This window comes from Falco rusticolus, chromosome 9 (genome assembly GCF_015220075.1).
Source record: "Falco rusticolus isolate bFalRus1 chromosome 9, bFalRus1.pri, whole genome shotgun sequence".
Classification (NCBI taxonomy): domain Eukaryota; kingdom Metazoa; phylum Chordata; class Aves; order Falconiformes; family Falconidae; genus Falco; species Falco rusticolus.
The window spans coordinates 28,285,608-28,308,276 of NC_051195.1; the positions used below are offsets into that span (position 1 = coordinate 28,285,608).

The 22,669-nt window shown below is 38.7% G+C and overlaps 1 protein-coding gene across 1 annotated transcript in view; it reads right to left on the reverse strand.

The window, feature by feature from the left end:
- Window positions 1–4,724: 4,724 nt before the first annotated feature.
- Window positions 4,725–22,669, reverse strand: part of LOC119154180 (gamma-aminobutyric acid receptor subunit pi-like) — a 47,302-nt gene continuing 29,357 nt past the window's right edge. Inside the window, exons 7-10 of the mRNA XM_037401461.1 lie at window positions 20,584–20,721; window positions 11,979–12,131; window positions 10,929–11,122; window positions 4,725–5,359 (exon numbers count right to left, since the gene is read on the reverse strand). Of these exons, the coding sequence (XP_037257358.1) occupies window positions 5,057–5,359; window positions 10,929–11,122; window positions 11,979–12,131; window positions 20,584–20,721 (788 nt within the window). The 3' untranslated portion in view covers window positions 4,725–5,056. The remainder of the gene's footprint in view (window positions 5,360–10,928; window positions 11,123–11,978; window positions 12,132–20,583; window positions 20,722–22,669) is intronic.

Genomic DNA, 22,669 nt, shown 5'->3' on the forward strand with positions numbered 1-22,669 from the left:
CTTGTTCTGCTTCCAAAGCAGCCAAGCCCCAGCCAGAGCCAGAGCTGCTATTCTGGATCCATTCCTGACCTGCCTTTAAAGCAGAAAAATTATATTCCTCTCCTTTCTGAGAAACAGATAACCCTGGTATCAAATTATTTTACTAAGTTTCAAATTTACCTGCTATAGCAAGGGAAGTAACAGTAGTGCAGCTGTTTGTGTATTAATACAGATGAAGTTATCCAGTGGTTAAATCTGGATTAAATTTAAATTCAGAGCAGAGTTTGAAAATGAATTAGGGTTATGGTTTCTCTGCATATGTGATGGTGCTAAAATCTTATGGGGTGTTTTTTCTTCTAAAGTTTTGGCAGTGTTTGATCTAGAATGGGAAAATAGGGTCCATTTCAATTCGGAAAGAAACCCAGGACCCAAATTATATGAGTAAACTCACATCAAGAGACACACACACATACCCCCAAATACTCCCTTATCCTTCTCTTTCTGAGGGTGGAAAGTTTGACTGTCAGATGGAACTGGGGAAGAAAGATGTCTCCAGATGGAAATTGATGAAAAGCTGAATTTGGCAATATTATTATAGCGGACCCCTGGTTTTACTTATAAAATTATTTAACAAGTAATGGAAAATTCATTACAGACTTCAAAATCATATCAAGCTTACCTGCTTTAAGTGCTGTCAAGCTCCGACTTCTCTACAGCAAGCAGAATCCATGCCAGTCCAACTCTCCAGCTGAGATAGCTTGCTCTTGCAGCAACCTGCTTGATCAGCCCAGAAGACTTCCAACACTCAGTTTCCCACCATTTCAAGAAACCCTGTTTAGAGGGAAACTTTTCCAAAAGATTTGAAGTGGCTTTTAAAATTAATTTGATCCTTGTGTCTGTTATCAGTGTGCCAGTGAATTACCTGGGAACATTTATTTAGGATTCCTAAATATTTATAGGAAAACTGTTGGTATGGCCACTACTCTGCCTGCCTTGAGATCCTGAGATGCTGTAATACTTGGATTTGGAACATCATAACCTGCAGGACAAAAACCTTGACATAAGGATTAAAAAATCAGGCTTAAAACACAAGCTACTTTGCAGAATATGTATATGATTTCAGTGGCTAAAATGATAGAAACAGCACTCTGGGTTTGAGAAGCCTGAACTTCAGTGTGAAAAATGGAAGTCCTCAATGGTCCACCTTTCAGTGCTGTTTTGTCTGATTTTAATTAGTATGTCACTACAAACATGACCCACTTACTACAGTACAAATGTCAGCTTGTAATATGTTTTCCCTAGAGTATTCCTTAACTAGCATTTGCCATTTACATTTGCTCATTCAATCATGAAGAGTAGTTAATTAGCTCCATCTACTGCTGCATGGAGTGAACTGTATGCAGCAGCGCCAGCTCAGCAGCCTCTTCAGGCTGCACTTGCAGCAGAGGTGTTTCAGGCACTCTGCTGCACCACCCCACTGGCAAATGCTGTTAACAGAAAGCAGATTTGCATCTTTCTGTTTCTTCTTCTGTCACCAGCTTTACTGTTGTGTAGGTTTTCTTAAATCCCTAACCTTTTTGGTAATTTCTTTTTGAATTGCAGGGTGACAACGTGGGGCATCTTTTTTTTTTTAATACATTTTCCCATGCCAAAAGACATAACAGCTCTCTTAAAACAATTAGCACAAACAATGAAGGGACTTGCAAGGAAGGAAATGGAGCTATTTAAGTTACCGCTGCACTGATAATAAAGGCGGCCACTGCTGAAAATAAATACTCAGACCAACAGATGGATGCCCTTATCTTATGCTTGCCATATGTGTTGACTGGAGTATTCAGATGGAGTATTTAGTTGTTTATCTTTTTAAAAAAATGTTCTGATATTAATTTTAAATGCCTTCTTAGTTTATGAGAGAGCTAATGAATGCCTGTTCTAAAATGTCATCTTAGTATTTCCCTTTTAATTTAGGTGGAATATCTCAAACACTCTCACAACATCCCAACTAGCATCCTAATAAGTAGGCTGCATGAGATGCTTACCTACAACGTATCTGAATCTGAGAAACACATCTCTTGCCAAAGTGGAAAGGTAGCAAGGATTAATACCTTTAAATGTCTAAAATCTCCAAAATTTGTTGTTGTTATATTTAAAGAAATAGTTCAGCAAAGGATTTTACTTTCATAATAACCTTCCATTAAGAAAGACAGTAATACCAAATTGCTTAACAAGGTCATCGATGTTTTTCAAGTCTGCACAATGTTTAGACACCTCTGGGATGGCTGCTAAACCAAAAGACCAGGCTTGCAGGTATTCCACAGAGGAAGGAAAATTACTCCTTGGACTGGCTGCTATTTTCAGGTATGTCAAATGTAGTGCACCCCCTGCTAACAGCAAAACAAACTATGCGAAGGTGCATCACCGGTACCACTACCCCCCTTCACCAGCCTCAGGTCACTAGTTGTACGCCTGCCTCAAGTGGCCTCCAAATACAACAGGACATTTCTGAGTCTGAGAGGGTGTCTGATTAGAAAACATTAAAATCAAAGGAAGAAAAAGAAAGCCATTAAGCAGAAAATGCTGGCAGAAAGTCCAAGGTCTTTCCCCTTTCCTTTGCATGTGGTGTGAAACCCCATTTTCATCGCCACGGCTAGCTTTGAGTGCCCCAGCCTCAGCTTCAGCCCCTGTTCTTAGCTCCAAGACTTCTCCATCTCTAATTTACCTCTGAGTTTTAGCTTTCAATGCACTGCTTGTGAATGCCACTTAGAAGAGTCTTTCCAGCTAACTCCAAGGAATTTGATAGTTTCTGGGGACAATTTTGAATGTTTGAATGGGATAATTTAAAAGCTGTTCTTCATTCTTCATACATGGCACTGAAAATCTGTTCCCCTGTCCCCTGGAGGGAAGATCTTTCACTTACACAGTCATGTCAAACCAAGTTTTGTATTTCAAAATGGTAATTAATGCAGAATTATGCAAAGCAGAATAATAAATAATCTGGCTCTGGAGTCTGTTCTTTCATGAAAACATGGGGGACTTCAGTGTCTAACTCCACTCTACAGTTAGCACACCAGACCCTGTTATCAGTCAATGCACTGTAAATAAAGCTGTCCAGACCTTCAACAGCTTTCTAAAAGAATATTTAAGGTGAATTATTTCCAAGTTAATTAGAAGCTACAAAACTCTAAATTCTTACCTTATGCTTGCAGTAAATGTAAATCCCAAATTCAGTGTTAATGCAACAGGTAACTTGCCAACATGTAGATAACTCTTTCAAAAGGTTCAGGATTAATGTAAACTTCAAATTTCAGATAGCAAATACAGAGCTTTACCATATGCCTTCTATGAACTTTATGGGAGCAAGAACTCGAAAGAGATCTCTGAGACCAGTTCTGCACCTCATTTCCAGGAAAAACCTCATAGAATCTGTTCTTGAATAAAAGGTTTAAGGTTAAATCTGCAACAGCAGAATGTTAAACAAAAAATGTTGGGGTTTCTTTTTGCTCGTCCTTAACACAGGCAGTCTTGGTTTGATTCCTTGAATGCCTATGCTTTTATACAAGTGTCAGAAGACCCATAAGGTACCAAAACTCACTAGACTGTTCCAAAAGTTTCATTGCCTCAATAAGCCTTGCAAAAGGCGTTACTGATAACAGTAGAGAAACAAGCTTTCAGTACTCAACCTGTTTAGAAAATAAAGTTATTGAGAAGATTTTATTGACCTAACAATCTTTTACCAGTGTGCAGTGATTTTTATGGATTTTTATAGTTGTGAGCAGGGGAAAATCTAACCCACAGTGGTATTTTGCACTTTTCTTCTTCTTATGTAATGGTGTTCTTTACAGGCAGCACACTGGTAGAAAGGTGTATCAAAGTGTCAGTATCATGGGGGCTTTTTAAGGCATTTCTATGTGGGCAGTGTGTCAGATCATCATAAATGCCAAGGTACAGTCTATAAAAGCACATATACACATTTACACAGATATATATATGTGACCCACACATATATTATGGTCAGGAAAAATTAATAATAAGTGCTTCTAAACTTCCAGATTCCAGTATAAGAAACAGGTTGCTGTATCAATAACTTTTGTAATATTTGTCAGTAAAGTAACTGCTCAGAAAGACTATTACGGTTTTTCATCAAGTGTAACTGTTCTTTCATGTGGATCATAATTTCATCTATGTAAAACTTTCCCTTTTTTCAAGAGGTATTGCATATCCAGGGTTTTCTTTTCAGTTCAGGAAGCTTTTTCACCTTTATGTGAAATTCTTAATAGTCAGTGACTCAAGATGAATTTGCTAAACTGAAAATTAAGCATAGCAAACTTTTCCTCTGTATAATAGTCACGCAGGCAGTGGTGACTGAGCAGAATACAGAGTATAAATGGCCATACTCCATTAAGGACTGGCCAACACTTAAGTATGTCCTCACTCGGGAAAAACATCTCTCTGGATCCTAAACCTTTTGGCTCCAGTCCATTTCTATATTCTGCCATTCACTTACTCAGAGCAGCCATTGATGCCCACAGGAGTTCCGTCTAAAGATGCAGGGAAGAGTCTCCATACATATTTGTGACCTTACAAAAAGGAATATATTGTTTGGTTTGTGTTGGTAGCCTATACCTTCAAAGCTATTTCTTGCTGTGAAGCAAAAACACTTCAATCTGCAATTATACAATGTGGAAAATTTACACATTATTGACAAAGCTATAAGGAACTGAATACTGAAAGCATAGCAGGAAAACAACACATCAGTGGTTTAATTTTAAATGTATTCAATGCAGTTCAAAAACAAGTGTAATATACCTCTTATTTTACAAAGTTATCATTAAAATATTAAAAAAGGACTTACTGGCCTTTGATAAATAGTTTAATATGGGATATGCATGCAAATAGGAAAGAGTTTTGGATGACAGTCATTTTAACAGTGGAAAAGTGAGTTGATAAGAAACTTTGTAGAAATGCCTGCAAAGATAGCACGTCCTTTCATATCCCTTTATCCAAATGTAACTTCTTCATTCTTCTGCATCTTCCCCTCCCGTATCCACTTTCTAAACTTTAAACCAATTTTACACATTTAGAAATACAAATAATATACCCAATAAAATACATTAATTATCATGAATGACAATGGGAACGAAAATCTGGCATAGTTGTCTATGTGGTAAGGATTTTTAACATGGAAGCAATCAAAGATACAGAAAAGTCTTTTCATTACTGACATTGGTGAACTACACCCATTGTGTTTACTTGTCTCCCTTTTTCTGTCGATACTGGTTTTGTTTGAATTGATCTTGCTCATATTGTCAGGGGCACTGCAACTATTAGCAACAGCTGCCAGGACTCCATTGCTCTCTTCTTCAGCCTCTTCATCCTCATCCTGATAGGAAACAAACCAGCAGCACTTAAGCACGTGTCTCATTGCCCGTTTACTTTAGAGCTGCAGCAAATAATAGGATTTTTCTTACAACTCCTCCTGTAGCTCACTCCTTGATTTCAAGGGTGAGCACCTGCATGCACCAGACAGCTCCTTTCAGCCTTCAAAGCCTCCATTTACAGGAAAAAAACAATATCTTACTGCAAAAGCTTTTGTAGGACTGTCGAGCAAAGCTGGATTTGTTCAAATATGGCCCACTAAGCTTTACTTAAGACAGCAGCAAATCCATGAAACACACAACTATAAGCTTACTTCTGCTCAGGGAAAATACTGGCAAAGGTCAGTGTCTAGAAAGCAGGTAAAACAAAGCCCAAATCTGGAGATGGAGGTGGGGAAGCTGCCAGAGCAGCTAGTCAAGCTGGTTGCATCCCAAATCAAGCACCCCAGAATACAAGACACCTTCCTTCTATGCAGTTGGCTGCTCTATTCCTGGTGCTTGGTGATCAAAATCAAGTTACTTAAACAAACCCAAACAACAACAACAAACCACACCAAAGCCCCCTAAAGAAGAGGATCATGAAGAGGGACAAGCACCACAACTAATTCAATACTAAATAGCTCATACTACTTTCTTTCAAGTCCTGAAACCCATGCTTTAAGTTCAAAGTTATAATAAGGTTAAGCGCATTTTTATGTGCTTTACTGCATCAAGACAGCTCTTTAGAGAATGTTGTATAAGCCTTCTGGTGGGTTTTGTTTCTTTGATTAGAAATGGCTCAGAGCCATGAAGTTCATGTATGAAATCTTCACCCTTTGAAGTCAGCGGGTTTTCTGCTACTGACTCAGAGGACACAGGATTAGACATCAGCTGCAGCTTCAGCTCTAAGCACAAACTTTCAAGAAAGTTCTGGGGTATTTGGTTTGGGATATAGCAGAGATACCAGCAGATCCAAGCTACAAAGACTGGCTCCAACTTTGTACCTAAATTAAACCTAAGTTTCTATAGCTGGAGGAAGGGTCATTTTAATTCAGGGAGGTATTCCCATAATTTTAATTTTCTCCTGATGATTTTATTACCTTGCAAATCATACAAGCAAGAAAAGGCTAAAAATATATTTGTGAAATGTAGAATGCAGAATCTCTTTCCTCTGACCAATTTGCTTTTTCCATTTGCATCATGAGAAGAAACAGATTAGACAAGGACAAACTTTAGAAAAGTTAAGCTGTTCAGCCCTTTGGGTAGCCACATAAAAAGCTCATTTAGAACTACCCCAGCTATTAAAGTCAAAAAAGTTCATTAAGCCACCTGAATGATCTTCATGCCAGTGCAGAATTGCTCTTCTGCCCAGGGTACTTGTAGATGGCACAGTTCCTGAGCCTTTCTTCATCTAAAATTAGTAATGTCCTTGAAAATTAAAATGGAGTCTGGACAATGTCCTCAGACTGCTGTGAAGCAGTGAAGCAGAACAGATGGAGCTAGAAAAAGGGATTATTACTACTTTTCACTTTTCGGTTGCCAAAAAATCCAGTATATTTTATTTGAGAGATAAACGTAGCTCAACAAGTAGTTCAAAAAATACACTGACTACAAAACTTTGCTTATCCTCCACCGAGCCTCCCACAGCCACATGAGAATTTTGAAAACAAAGGCCAGGACAAAAATCTGCCTATAAAGCATTAAGAGGATCAATCCATAAAGTTCCAGTCTGAACCTTAAACAATCCCCAGGGCAGCGCTAAACCTCAAACCTGGAGTTTTACTCGGGGCCTAACTCTGTTACAGATTCCTAGCTCTTCTGCTGGAAAATATTTGGGCAGCTGAGGGAAGCACTGGCGATGGCAGAAGGGCCTTTGTCAGCAGCGCCCGGCACTTGAAACAAGGCATCCAAGCGACAGCCTAACGCATGCACTCAGCGCTTCAAAAGTTAAAGAAACCTGTCAGAAGAATCCCGACATTTTTTTCCCCTGCTCTCATCTTTTAGAAGGGGAAGGAAGAGCAAAACAACATCTATACAAATGGCAGGATTTGGGGCATTACTCAGTGTAGGATAGGAGTCTGTATGTCTCTCAGGTAGGGCTGGCTACTGAATTAGTTTTACTGCAGAGCATGAAAGGACATGGCATATGTGCCATTTTTCTTTTCACACTACTGCATGTGAAGAATTTGCAGAAGGCTGATGCTTTATTAGGCTGTTCTTAACTCCTTTCTACTCCCCAAAAGGCAGTTGTTACTTAAGCAGAAAATACCATGCACAGTTCATATGTACTTGAGCCTGCCTGCGGTGTTACAAAGCGGGGGTCTTGTAGAAAAGAGATGATTTTACAGCGAAAGTGCTGTATCACATTGCTTGAAATGGAGAAAGCTAGTCTAGAAGAGAACCACAACCGCTAGTTTATAAAAAAAACTTATAAACTGGGACTATCAAGGGACTTTTCCAGCTTGCTATGGAGAACTCAATGTGATGAAAGACTGGGCTGATTTATATTAAAAAAAAAAAAATTGCATTGCAAGTGTTCAACCGTGGCTCTGACTTCAAATGTCATGCTAAATTTTCGCAGGATTTGAGCTGTCCAGTGAGAAAATGGCAGCTGACACTAAGAAGGGCTCTGTTTGGGTGCCAAATTGGTAGCATTCAGGAAAGGTACATCACCTGAAAAGTACTGTATATGGCACCTGCTGCAGTGGCTGCTGCTTATACTAACTGAAGTGTTTGCTGACACCTAACAGCCAACAGAATTGAGGAAAATTGTCACTTCTATTGAATAATAAAGATGCTTAGAATTAAAAATATTTCAGCCTAGTGTCACACACCTGGAGCTTATGCGGTGTTCATAAAGCCTTCACGATGCTTGCACAGAAATGTTGCGCAGGCTGAACGCTGCCTTTGCAACCTTATTTCCAGGTTTTGAGTTTTTCTTCTGACCAAAAGGGAGATGTTTAGGTGAAGTCCAAGGAGGAGTTCTCTGTTTTATCAAAGGACACAATTCACACCTTTGTATAAAAGAGAAGGATTATGGAGAAGCACCCTCTCCATTTAGGCGGTGTGTTATGCAGTTGATGTGAATGGCACATTTTGCCTGACCTTCCTCACAGCCAGTGATTCCTCTGATTTTGCCATTAGCTTGGAGGCTGTCTCTGTGGGTTCTGGTTCACATGTTGTGAGGCTTAAAAGTGCAAGAGTGTGGATATGATGAGCTCTTTCACCAGTTTATATCTTAAACTAGAGATCCCAAGGGCTTCAAAGGGACCTGATGCGCCAGTGCACAACTGCTTTAAACAGCAAACCAGAAAGAAAACCAGTACAACTAATTACTATACAAGGCAGAGGGTTACATTTTCATTTCACTTCCTACATTCATTTACATAATTCTGAGTGCAAATTTTGTATCAGCTCACATATGGGAATAACAAACTGGGAAGTGAGATTTCCAATTAACCTGTGTCCACAGCAGAATACGATAATGAGAACACCACATTTATGGTGACGATACTCACAGTAATTGTTAAGTACCTGCTAGACAGTGACACGAGATTTTGGCTGGTACTTCTGTCCTTGTGATGTGTTTATTTTTATAGTGAGAAATGAGAAATACAAGTCAGGTGTGCTCTCCATGGCACTCTGCTACTAAGCGGTGCTTGTCCTTGACTACGGTAGGAAAAGGACATGATAGGCATTTTCCATATTCTACGGAGTCTTGACTTGATCTAGGTCCAACCAATGGCCCCTTCCCTTATATGCCTGTGTTTGTGGGGGCAAGAAGTGAGCTGGACTGGCTTGCTTACTCCTGATGCACAGCAGAAGGCACGAAACATGCCTGAAGTGACAGAGCAATCTTTTCAGCCACTAAGTCCATCATGAAACTGTATCTGGTCTTTCTTCCTTCCTCAGTTTAGGGCTGTACCTCCACTCACTTCCATGCACATCTTTCAAGTTTACAAGTTCCCATGTCTGCCCCATCTGCAAGCACTAGTACATGTGCTCCAGATGAAAGGGAATCTGACCCAGGTAGGTGACAGCAAGGGCAGTCCTAAGTGCCTTTCACATCCAGAGATGCTTAATCATCCAAGCACTGAAACACTTTACTTTCTTACCCAAACTTCCAAAAAGCTTTTTTTTTTTTTTTTCCTGCTCTATGAGCAAAATGACAACCACTTACCTCACAAGATGGATATGCTCAGAGGGAATTGTCACTGATGCTTCCTTGCCAAGAAAAATTACTTTCAGGCTTTCCACTCAAATTCTCATTCGAAATGAGTGTTTGCCCGTTTGCAGACATTCTCCTGTTAGACATCACCTTTTAAAACCCACTGACTGGCTCAAGTTTGGGTCTGGTTTTTAGTCCGTCTCCACACACCTAGATCTAATGACAGTCCTGAGCTGAACAGAACCTGTCTCTCATCCAAACAGCCAAAAGTCTATATTAGCTGTTGAACTATCTAAGCATGAAAAAAAATACATCTTGGCTGATCTTCACTGTTTTTAAGGTTCTCTGCTTGAACTCAGTATCATTTATTGAGCCTAGCAAGGAGCTTTGCTTAGGCATTTATGATGCTCTGTTCTAATTTGGCTTAAATAGGTAACAATCTTTCTTACTCTAGCCATTTATGCCTACAGCACACAACCAGACTTCTTCCTGCTTTTTTTTTTTTTTCCTGTTGTTCTCACTTTCCACATTTTACTTCTTTCTATTCATCCAGAAGTGTCATAAGCTGCTTAATATTTTCTTTTCTATGATGCATATTAGATTCAGTTCCATAATTAAAAGCTGGAGGACAATCAGCTTCCAACTTCCTTGTGATTTCTTTTTCACTGCTTATGAAAGCCATGCTAAACACTGGAGATGGAAGATGTGACAAAACTTCTTCATGAACCTGTCCTGATTATTTCAGCAAGAACAACCACCAGACTCAAAAATGCCTATGTTGATTTGATCCCTTTTTATTTTAAGTATATTTCACAGTATTTCTGAGCTGTGATAAGCTCATTAGGGCAGCAGAAAGAGCTGCTATAATAATAATGCAGAATTGAAAGTGAATGCCAGCCTGACCTTCAGCTGCAGCTGCTGAAAGAGAAGGTACAAGCAGAAGGCTATAGGGATCTCATACACCTAATCCATGAAGCTATCTGCTAGTAAACTGACTCATGTTCAATGTATGTGCAGCAGAAGGTTTCATAAACGGAATGTATTAAAATCTTTTCTTTTTTGTGATTTTGCAATAAGATCAAGTGACTGAGCTCCATCTAATTTTTGAACTGCAAATAAGAGTATGCCATTGCTGAGGAGATAAGTGCCTGTGATATTTTTGTGATATGTCTAGCACATTGATAAATGGTCATAAAGCATGTGCCAAAAGAAAGAATTTGTGGAAGTATGATGCAGTTTGTTTGATCTCTTTCAAAAAGTTATAGGCATACAAATAATTTTTTCTGTCTCTCAAGGTTATTCTTACTCTTACTCTAAAATAGAAACTTCCTTAAATACATTTACCATTAGTGCTAAGATAATTCATTCTCTTTAGCAGGTATAATTGAAGTCTGTTTTGTAGAACAACAATCAAAGAATTAGAATACCTTTGGAAGTTCCTTTGAACCGAGTCGATGCAGAGCGCAGAAATGAGCCACAGCATACTCTAACAGTGCTCCAAAGATGAAACTGAAGCAGATACCAAGGTACACATCAATTGCCTTAATAAAACAATTAGCATTTGGAAGTGAAGTCCTGGCTCCCATCATCAATGTTGTCATAGTAAGGACTGTGGTAACACCTGTGGAATGCAAAAATACAAGCTCTGATAAAACATGGATAGCAATGAGGGCCTTTGCTGCAAGACAGTTTTTCTGGGCTCTGTGCACTCCTAGTGTGCCACAGCATTTAATGTGTCATGTCTTGAAAAGCAGACTTTCAAATGACCTTGTGATTCTGAAATTAAATGCTTAAAAACACACTCATGAAAAATGTTTGCAAAGCTGAGAACACTGCAAATTAAAACAAGAGAGATTTTGGTGTTATAGGATGTATGTTTATGCTTAACACATTATTATTGCAAGATTATGCAAATGTTCCCTTTAAAACATTCAGTTATCATTTTGCTCGCTGCAGTTGCCCACTGGCCTGGTTTGATGTGAAATCTTTCTTTCTTCCCTATTCTGTAGGAGTGTTTTCCCACCCCACCTGCAGTCTGATCAGAACTGATTTGCATGCTTTCCCTTTCAGAATATCCTTTATTTGAAATTAATTATATTTAATCTCTTATAATTCTCTTATTATTCATGTGTTAATTAGTATGTATCTTTAGACCTCACAAAAGCCTCACAATTCTGTCTGTGCATGCCATGTGTTTGAATATATTGAAATTATTTCCAAAATGACTGCATTTATTCCTTTGCTTTCAACAGCCTCCCCTGCCTCCAAGTCTCCTGTAGGTCCCCGAGATGTTTCCTTAGTTAATGAATAGCAAGGCTTTAAGGGGAAACTGCGTGATGTACTGTAGATAGCAAACCAGAAAAGTAATTCCGTAAAACTCAGAAGCATTTGCAACTTCTGGAAATGGATGCCATGTACGTGCAATAAAGAAAGCATCTTAATGATCCAGCTCTAGGTTTGGTTTATCAGCTTCTCACCTATGCAGATTCTGGCTGGAACTGATGACTGGCTTATCCAAAATGATACCCAGGAGAGCACAACAAGTAGGATTGATGGTACATATGTCTCTAGTATGAAATACAAGATGTTCCTCTTGAGTTCAAAGTGAAACACTAGTTTTGGGTAACGTCCTGTGGAAAGAGGAGGGAAAAAATATTGTGAAGGTGCAATTCATAAGAAGTTTTTAAATTATCAACCTGTATTACAATGCAGCAAAAGCTTAAAAACAAGCTTGAAAAAGATTTAACACAATGAAGAAAAATTCTTTCATGAAGACTAAATTGAACTGAAGAAAAAATACAAAATATATAGCACCCAGTCACCGTATCCAGAGTTCCATTACAGACACCTTGAATTGGAAATTCACTGAGGAAGAGAGAAGGAAAAGATAAATCTATCAACATGCAAAATTGATGTTTCATTATATAACACAAGACAAAGAAATCTGCAATTTTATTAATAGCTGTGGCCAATCCTTAAGAACGTATAAGCCACCATATAAGCTAGCATAACAATTGTAATGTCATGAAGTTAGCATGGGTCCTTACCTTTAACTGCCTCACATATCTGGTTTATTTTCTTTTTCATTTACTATTGCTCAAGATGTGGATCAAAGCTATCGTCTCTGATACTGCTGATCTACCTCTTATATTCCACTTAAAAATAAGCAATATCTTTGCATCTTCACTGTCTGTTTTTTCTATAAATTAGTGCATTACTTGTGTTGTTCTGAGCGGTGTCACTCTTTGTGACATAAATTATTTGCTTCTAAGTGAGCAATTTCCAGAACAAAAATAGAGAATTGGTTTTCATAAGGGGACAGAACACTGAATTTGTTGACAGCAAAGCCTGAATTTGTTATCCAGCTCACTAACTGAGCAAGATTTGGCTGTTAGAGCAACACAAGAGCAGGATCTGATACTAGTCCAATGGATCACAGTAAGGAAAAAGCTTGCTTTTTGCTAGCTTAATGTGCAGAAAAGACTTCTTATTCTGAAGTTCCAAATTCAAAATTAAGTGTTAAAGTGTTTAACAATATTTGTTTAACAATATTCACACCAGAATATCAGTGAGAGAATAATGTTTGAATATACTGTGGTCAGATAGCTTTGGCTTCATCTATTTTAATCCAACAAATGATGATCTCCAGGACCTATGTTTGTTTCCAGTGCTGCATGGTGTGAGTCAGGACAGAACTACAGAATCGTGAATGCACTTTAGCAACAACAATATATGCACAGGCACTTGGACGTTCCTCTGGTTCAGTCTTAGAGCTTGTCTTTAAGAAGGAAAATTCTGAAATAGCCAACACAGAGCCGTACAGCTGTACCCACTCCTTATTAGTGCCCTACAACTCTACCTCCATTCACCTTAGTATTAAAGTCAAGTATGTACATGGGAAGTTAGTTCAACATCTCAAACTTGAAAGTCACGCTTTGCCACTTTGCTGCAATTTCCAAGTGTAGACAAGCCCTTTAAACGTTCCTGGGTTCTTTTGTGTTATTTTTCCTGATGCCAGAAGTTTCTGAAGTAATGTGAACAACAAAGAGAAATAGAGATGAACAGCTTATAGTTGAGCATCTTTTGGGGGAACAAAGAAAAGGCATTTCTCCAACCTTAAGGCTTTTTGCTTGCCAGAATCCAAAGACACATCATGGACATGATAATAATAGTGTCAGCATTTCTCCAAAGAGTTCAGAAGAGCTTTTATAATGGAAATTTTGAAGCAGCCTATATATAGAATTCATATGAGCTCCTCTTGAAATAAACTGAAGGAAGAAGTAGTCAAGAAAAAATATGCAATGCATACTTATCAGGCTAAAGAAACGAGCAATGGGAAAAAATGAAGATAGGGAAATATTACAGTCCTTTTTTCATCTACATTCCATAAGTACCAAAAGTTATCATCTTTAGAAAGAAACAGGCTTATTACTCCTATTACATGAGCTGCATATGAGATAGTAATGCCTTTGACTCGCACATCTGAGGCTGGGTGCCATCAGTCAGATCAGAAGTGAAACAAGTCCATGTAATCCTAGTCCTGGTTTTACTGGAGTTAAGTACAGCTCAAGTTAACTCTTCAAAACCGACAAGTTTGCCCCTTGCTCGAGTCTAATGCAAATATTTCATTGTTGGCAAAAGTGAAAAGATGCTTCTTCATTGAGGTTTCTGGCTCATGATGGAGGTTACCTCAGTGTGTGACCGCTGTGATTTAAATTTGATAACATGATTGAAATTATCTCTGTGCAGATAGCTAACTGCAGCAAAGGCATAGCGGTAGCACTTACCGCAGTGTCAAATTCCTGTGTTCAGATGAGTCTGAACCTAAATGACTTTCAGTATATATACTTTAAATCCACCAGAAGGTGAGGTATTCTGCTTAGATCACCCCACAGAGAAAGAAGATTAAGTGAGTTACTTGAGCTTTATAGAATTTACTAGAGGGCAGAGGTACAAAACCAGACACTAGCTCTACTTTTAAATGAAGAACAAATCTGGATGGCAGACTGTAGTCAGCACACCTACTCCAACTCTCACTACTGTTAAAAAAAGATAGAGAAAGAAAATTAAAATAAGAGTAGCCTAGAAAGTAAAAAGAGGTGAAAGAGATAAAATTTCAGTGGGTTCCACCTGATCACTTTTGTTTCAGTACCATAAAAATTGTAACGTCACAGACTACCAGTGGTGGAGCAGGCGCAGGCCTGGGCCTAAGGCAGGAAAAGCTTGTTTAATCCTCTTTATAACTTGCCTTCAAGGTTTGACTTTTGGCTTACTAAAAACAATATTCTAATCTACAGCACTGCCTATCTGACGCTTCTATAGATCTTGCCATAATACCAATGATTTTATTGACACCGACTACTGCTGCACTGCCTGAGAAATAGATTAAACCTAAACAAACATGTTTCCATATCACCCTAGGTCATTCATCTTTTTATTATCCCACTTTCCCTATGGCATCTGTTCCCGGCTGATGGCAGAAGCTGCATCCCTGCTGCCTTCTGACCAGTGGATGGTCACAGCAGAGGCACCTATAGGAAGGACTGATGCCCTACAAATGCTGTCAGTGGTTCTTTAACTTCCACTCTAACATTACAGGATGGGAGAATCTTCCCCACAGTTAATCCCTGTGGGCTTGCTAATGAATTCTATGCCAGTAAAAGACTGCTCCACATCACTCTTTATGTAAGAAGCACTTTGGCGTCCTGCACAGGAGTGTGCGGTCAGGCACAAAGAGCACATTCTTCTCTACCATGAAATATGTATGATAACCCCTTGGGTGCCAGCTAAAATGTGTGACGTCTCACACAAGCACATTGGTATAACCCTACCAATGCATCATTTTCTTCTCTTCTCGCACCTTCTAAGGTCACAGTACAGGAAAGCTTACAATAGAATATTACTGCCTTAACTATGCACTGAAAACGTAGCTTTCAGTATGCAAATTCTTATTGCTTGTTTACAACAAACATACGCATGAAGGAACGACTAGCATCCCTAGTTTTACCCAACAAATAAATTGTGCAACTGCAATGCAATTCTCTGACTGATGTAGGATGCTAAGGATGTCAATATATATGATTAATATGTTATTACACCTCCTTTGTCCCTCCCTGAGAAAACAATCTTCTGTTCTTCATGGTCAGAACCTTATGAACTACCTCTTTTCCTACTTCTTCAGAGCTGAATCAAAGGAAAGGAAAGATCAGGCCAGGCTTCTCAATGTGTGTTTCATTTTCACAAAACTGCTTCACAGAAACTAAGTTTGAAATTCAAATTTCCTAAGAATGAAATAAAACCTTTCATGTAGTGTTTCTGTGTATATGTATTTATCTATTTAGCTTACCTGTAAAAAACCACAAAAAATCTGTGTATTTCTGTCTCTACTACAAGAAACTTCCCAGAAGTTAACAAAAAAATGCCTCTTCCTAATATCCTTGATACTCATTTCATTCATTGCATTTCCATATGTTTTCAAGTTACCATAACTTTCTGAATACATTTTCCAAAACTGTTTTCTTTCTAAACTGTTCTACATTGCAGAAGAGTCACAAAAACAATTGATGCTGAAAAGTTTTCTATCATAACTCAAGTGGAAAACCTTGTTTACAAAGAACGATTACATGAGCTCAGATAGGCCAGCGGAACATAACATGGTAACAGATATATATGCATGTCGTTGCTTTAATCATAGATGAGGCTGACCAAAGACTCAGCAGATAAGATTATGCTGAATATGGGTTTGAGATTGTTTGTAACCCCTGTAAGGCAAAGATGATGTTCTCAGAAATAACAATTGGAGAGTAATTACAGTTTATAAAAGAACTGATAGGGGGAATGAAAGAAGCTACTCAGTGTACCGTATCTCAAAAAAGAAGAATATAAAATCCTAGAAAACTTTGATTGTTAATTAATAAGCCTCCTAAGCCTTGGGAAACTGCTGATGGACCCATAGGACAAAGCAAGGTAACGCCTCTGTTTTGAGAGAAAGAGACTGTGACTGATGAATATCCACTCTGTGTAAGAGTATGTTATATTTATAAACTCTTATACACCCTTTATAGTCTACATATACTTTCTATACTTTCTGATTTTAAGATCACTAATTATAAATGACAGCAACCCATCACTGGCTTAGCCATGACCTCCCACCTGAGAAGCCAACAATGCAGGGTGGCCAGTGGCCAGCAGTTTCAGCACAGCACAACCAACCAAAGTCTGACAAGGCCTCCAATCCAAGGAGGCTAAAGCAGGATTTGTGATAGACACCAAAACCCTGGCAGTGACTGCAGACAAGAAACAGCAGCCAGCCCCCTTTGCAGTCTTTTTCAAGAGGGCAAACATTTTGCCTTTGTGCATCAAGGAGCGGAGACTGACTTTTTATGCTTCTGTGTCTTCTTTCCCTCTGTTCTGTCAAAATAACACCACCTTAATATGCCATTTTGCTGACTTCACAGTCTTCTAAGCGGGGAAGTGCATGGAGAGCCTTGACTGCCTGACATAACTCTCCCTGCCGGGCTTAGGCCGAAGGCACAGCAGCCAAGCAGAGCACAGCAAGCTGAGCCTTCTCATTCCTGCCACTGCCGGAGGCTCAGCAGGGGGGTTGCAGTACTGATAACAAGACTCAAGGAAAGCTGCCAGCCAGAAGAAAAGCTACCAACAGCCAATTAGGCTCAAGTATTAAATGATGGTTTTGCTTCTTTCTCCAATCAAAAATGTTAATTGAGATTAATTAGCTATCACTTGCTGTGAAAATGGAAGCATTTATTGAGTGGGAACACATGGGGTCTGTCCTGTGCCCAGTACTGCTCACTAGCAAACATGAAGACACACCAACTGTCTTTTAAGAGAGGATTGTCAGCTGTTCTTCCATTGAAGAACAGGATTAGACTTCAAAAATATTTCAAAACCAGCCTGAATAAAATAAGACACAATGCAACAAAAGCAAGTACAAAGTCCTACACTCAGATGGGAATTACTAGCTCCCCAAACAGAGCGCGGGAAACATGTGGCTACAGGACAATAGTGGAAGTGGAGTACTAGAAAGAATCACAAGCTGAGCAAAGTCAAAAACTTACAAAAACTTTCTGCAAGAAAAGCAAGTATCACGTTTGGATTGGATATGAATACTGGAATGGATAAAGATGAACAGTAAAACTTAATAAAACCTTCCCTCCCTGGAGGATACCTGATGGAAACAAGGTACCTGGTTTTGGGTGCTGCACATCAGCAAAGACATGAGAAATTGAATGGGAGAACAGCAGCAAAGACAGAAGATCTAGAAAACTGGTTATACGAATTAAAAAGGGGAAGATTGCTGGTCTGAGAAAAGAGATATATCTGTCTTGAAATACTGAAAGGGCTGCTGGAAAACAGCAAAAAAAATGTCTTCCATGTCTGCATAATAGGTTTGAAATGCAGCAAAGGAGATCAAGATTAGACATGAGGAAAATATGCATGTAATAACGACCAAGAAAAAAAAATCATCTAGGGAGCTTGTGAAGCAGACACTTTGGAGATTTGTCTAACTGACTCCTAGAAACATCTGTCAGGAAGTAGGCTGTAGATACAGATGACCTCGCCTTGCAACATGAGTAGATTAAATGAATTCTTAAAGCGTATTCCAGCCTTAGTACTATGATTATTTACACAAAAAGCAAAACTAACAGTCCTTCATTGCTTTTATGTTTTTCCAATAAGAAAAGCAAGCTTTTATATCACTATTTATTACTCTGAGAACGCAGGTGGTGTTGGCTAGACAGATAAAATAAAAACCCAGCGCCCACTGATGCAGATACACTCTTGGACCCCAAAACTATGTATCAGTGTATGTAGAACAAGGACTATAGTTAAATACATGTTGAAAGTGGTCCTATAAATTTATTTACCCATGTCCAACATGAAATTGGTCTGTACCAAAACAAAATCGACACCAAACCCCAGCCAGCAATCTAGCTAACATTATTCAAAGTACTTACTATTACGTGATTACAATAATGTGATTGCTATTATGTGATACATGCTGTTCTATAAACAAGATTAATCTACAGTGTCCTTTTCTTAAATTTACTGAAGTTATTTATGCAGGAATTTTGCCGACTGCGTTTTAAATTTGGCTCTGTCAGTGGCTGTACGTGAACTTGGGCTTTGCATTGTACAATATTTCACTTGCACAGCAGCTGTACTGTCTGTTCAAGTTCACAGAGTATCAAATCCTGATTGCTTTTTTTGCTGTTAGGAAATACTACACACAGTTCTTTGCTATTTTTAGCTTTACCCTTTTGAATTGTAACCATTATAAATAACTTACTTATAACGTAACTCTTCTTCATAAAATACTCTCAGATATCTATTAATGGTGTTAAGGAAATGGGAAGCATCATTCTTCATTTTGAAATTTATTACATAGTTCCATAATCTGGTTGCTTTTTCTTTTAATATGGGCTACAGTAGGCACTGCTTTCCTAAAAAGGAATCTGTAGAAAATAGCAACTAAAACATAATGAGTCAATAGAAAATTAAGAGGATTGTGAGGTTTCATTTTAAAAATACTGCATAGCACTTGATAACATGGCTTTCTTGAACACAGGCATTGAAACAAGCAGGTGTAGGAAATTTTAATCAAATTAAGTTGCATGTGTTAAAATGTATAATTAAAAGTGGCTTTTGACTTTATACATATGATTCCTGCCAACATACAGGGAGCAAGACATCCTTGTTTACTGAAAAGGGCACAGTTCATTTGATCATGCCTTTTTAGTTGTAATTGGAAATTGGGTTTAGACTATTTGGTAAAAATAATAATATAACTTTTTGGCTTTTGAGTCTGGATTCTTTGATAGAAGGTGGTAAGAATTAAACAGGTTTCCTCTTCTTCTTTCCTGTATGGTGAACGGGTCCTAATACCCTCTGGGCAGAACAGTAGTAAAGGATTATTCTCCTTTGATTGAACCCGATGATACTTACCCTGAAGCTGTAAAGAGGAGGAAGGCAAGCAGATGTCGTTTATGTAAGTAGCAAGATAGTTTGTGATGCTGGAGCCTGCTAGTATGTATTTCTATATCCATTTACAGAACTTTGACTTTTAGCCTGAATTAATATCTGAAATTAGATCATAGTTTCCCTGTGTTGAATTATTAAAGCAGAAAAACCCAACGATGGACTAGAGAAACTGTATTTCTGTGGCTCAGAACTAGTAACATGTCCTCTGGTGAAACTACAGCTTTGAAGGATGTGTGTGTCTTCATTTAAAGATCACCCTTTCAGTTGGCATGTTGACTTGAACAGAAGAGAAACTGAGTACACAGTGAAGAGCAGCAATGAAGGACCTAAGAGTAACTCAAAGTGCACAAAGCAGGTTTGGCAGGTCTTGAACTCTCTGAAAGCCCTTTCTAAATCTCTGCAAAATAAACAGGAGCAGATTTTCCTGAGATTAAGTCCTGCAGTTAAAGGAAACTTTCTACAGCAGTTTCCTAAGATCAGCAGAAAAGCAGGTCTGTGGAAATGCTTCTGGCCCCTCCTTGGGCAGGGGAACCTCAGGGTGGGCAGTCTGTGCTCTGCTGACAATGAAGAGCAACTCCTAGAAGTACTAGCCACGAAACCCAACTCCTTGCAGTTGTTAAAGCACCCAGCATACTCACAGAAGTTTCCGTAGCTGAATAGAGGCTTTTGACTTGCCTAAAAAAGCCAGAGCGGCTGTTTCCAGGCAGGCTGACAAGGTGTTCTGAGCTGGGTACCCAGGGTCCCTGGTCACTCTCCATTTTATATGCCCAATTTACAGCCTGCTCTTCCTTCACAAGAGCTCTCCCTGTCATTACACAGAAGTAGTACCTCTCTTGTTTATCATTCTTTTCAGATAATGCACGGCCTCCAAGAAAACACCCAATAATTCCCAACCTTTACGTTAGCTGGGTCCCTGATGCTAGCATCTGGAAAAGTATTTATTGTTTAAAGAACATAACCTAGTAGAAAACCGAAACAGTCACCCTAACAGAACGCAATGTGCTCAGCTTTTCAATGTTGCTCTGTTTCCAGACCCATACTCCAAATTGTACCTAGAAAGCGTTATAAGGTTACTTTTACCTGTCTCATATACTGCTTCAGATACGGAGGTGAAGTGGTCTTCTACTGTGTATTGTGCCAGCCGGAGCGTGTCCAGACCTCGAACTGAATCATTTCCTCTAGTCCAATAAAACATGACATCATTGATGTTATAACCCCCTGTAGTGATACACAAGCCAACAAAAGTGTTTATTTTACACAATAATTAATTTGCATTGAGCACACTTATGGTTCAGCTGTTTCTTATTTATCTGGCTGAAAGAACAATTGGACATAAACAATGATGGGGTTTGGCAGAATGTGATGTCTGTTTGCAACAAAACTCCCAATAACATGCAAAGTCTTGTAATTTAAAAGCTGAGAGTTTTTTGGAGGTGGTCTTTTTTGTATCTTTTATTCTAGTATAGACAAACTAATAAAAGAGAGTAGTACCACATGGTATTCTAAAAGCAAAAGCTATTAAGCTTTAAAGAAATACAGCTTCTACAAATTACAGTACTGCCAGCATTTGGACTAAACTCTAAGCATGCCCTTTGTTGCATCCCAGGATGCTGTTTCTCACGGCAGCACATTTGGTCCTTATTCCCATGGCAACGAAGGGATGAGGAGAGCAGCAGGGCTGCTGCACACTGGTGCTATGCTCTGAGCTGGCCTTGGGTCCTCACTTGGGACCACACTTTGGCTTAGGAGATTGGATGCTTCTCAAGGACACCAGCTTAGATGCTGATGTTTCTGCAGGCTCAACAGTGTGGCACGCTTCAGAGGCCCCAGAAGATTTCCTTTTAACCTTCGAGTAGTAATCAGGAGCTGGGATTGAGTACAAGTCATCTATTAGAAGGCAACTGTATTTTGCACACACTTGTCAATATGCAGCACAATCATAGCTAAAATACCTCTGTAGCTTTTTCCCATTATATTAAAAGGTAGGCAATTTTCAGACTACCGTATATGATTAAGATTATGTTAATGTAATTTACATGTTAACAGGGAGTATTTGAACATCTTTTCCTTTAGCTTACTTAGTTCAATCATTCTTGTGTTTGACAGACTTATATTGTGCAAGTTAATAGCTAAGCTTAGGGGACAGAAACATGAGCAGATGACTATTTTTAGTACTTCAGTCAATTGTAAGTAAATTACAGTGAGACAATAATGCAATACATTGCACAGGGGTATAGGGCGCAAAAAGAACAAAGCTCTAGAATCACAAAAAAAGAGATGCATTAAAATAAAAAGAGCATTTTAATACTTTTAAGTTAATGGCTTTGTTTCTTGCCATGACAAAACATAACAATTTCCTACAGCCATTTAATGTAGGAAAAACAGGAGTTCAGAAATTTCATTTCAAGGAAACTGTGCTGATTACCTATTAAAATGCCAATTTCACCTGGAAATTCTTTCCCTGATCATTCTTTCAATGTAAAATTTGTTTTCACTATACTGGCAGTTTTCTGAAGATGTACCATGACCGGGAATCTCTGGTCATGTTATCACATATACAGCAATTGAAGCCAAAACACTGCTGCGTCAAAAGACTAAGCCAAAACCAGGCCCATCCAAGCTAAGCTCTTGACTCCCTAAAATCACATGCTGGGAAATTTCCCGGATTTGAGAGACGAAAAATAAAAGTAACATTTCCTAGAAACAAATGATTGCTTTGTCCTCTGTCAAAACAGAGGTTCATAGAAGCAGTTTTTACGTGTGACTCCAGGCATAGATTCAGTTTACTTTCCTTCACTATAAATGAACTGCAGATATTTGAATAAAGCCTAAAGAACTAGAGAGTACCACAGTAAATTCTTATTTATTTTTACAAGATATTCAGTTTTCCAAGGTGTGTGAGATGGAAGTTCTTGATGCCCAGATGGGTGATAACAAGAATAACTCCAAATGAATTGTTTTGTTTTAATAGAATCATTTTTTTTCCAAAGTATTTTCATTGGCTGAACAATTAGTAGGTTTTGGTGATCCTTTCTATGAAATTCTTTGAAAATACTAATTCCAAAACTCTATTTGTGAAGAATTTTCATGGGGAGAGTCTTCCCAAGAGCCAGTAAAGTGAAATAGTACAGTGCTCCCTCTATGCAAAGTTACTCTTTATTCAGGG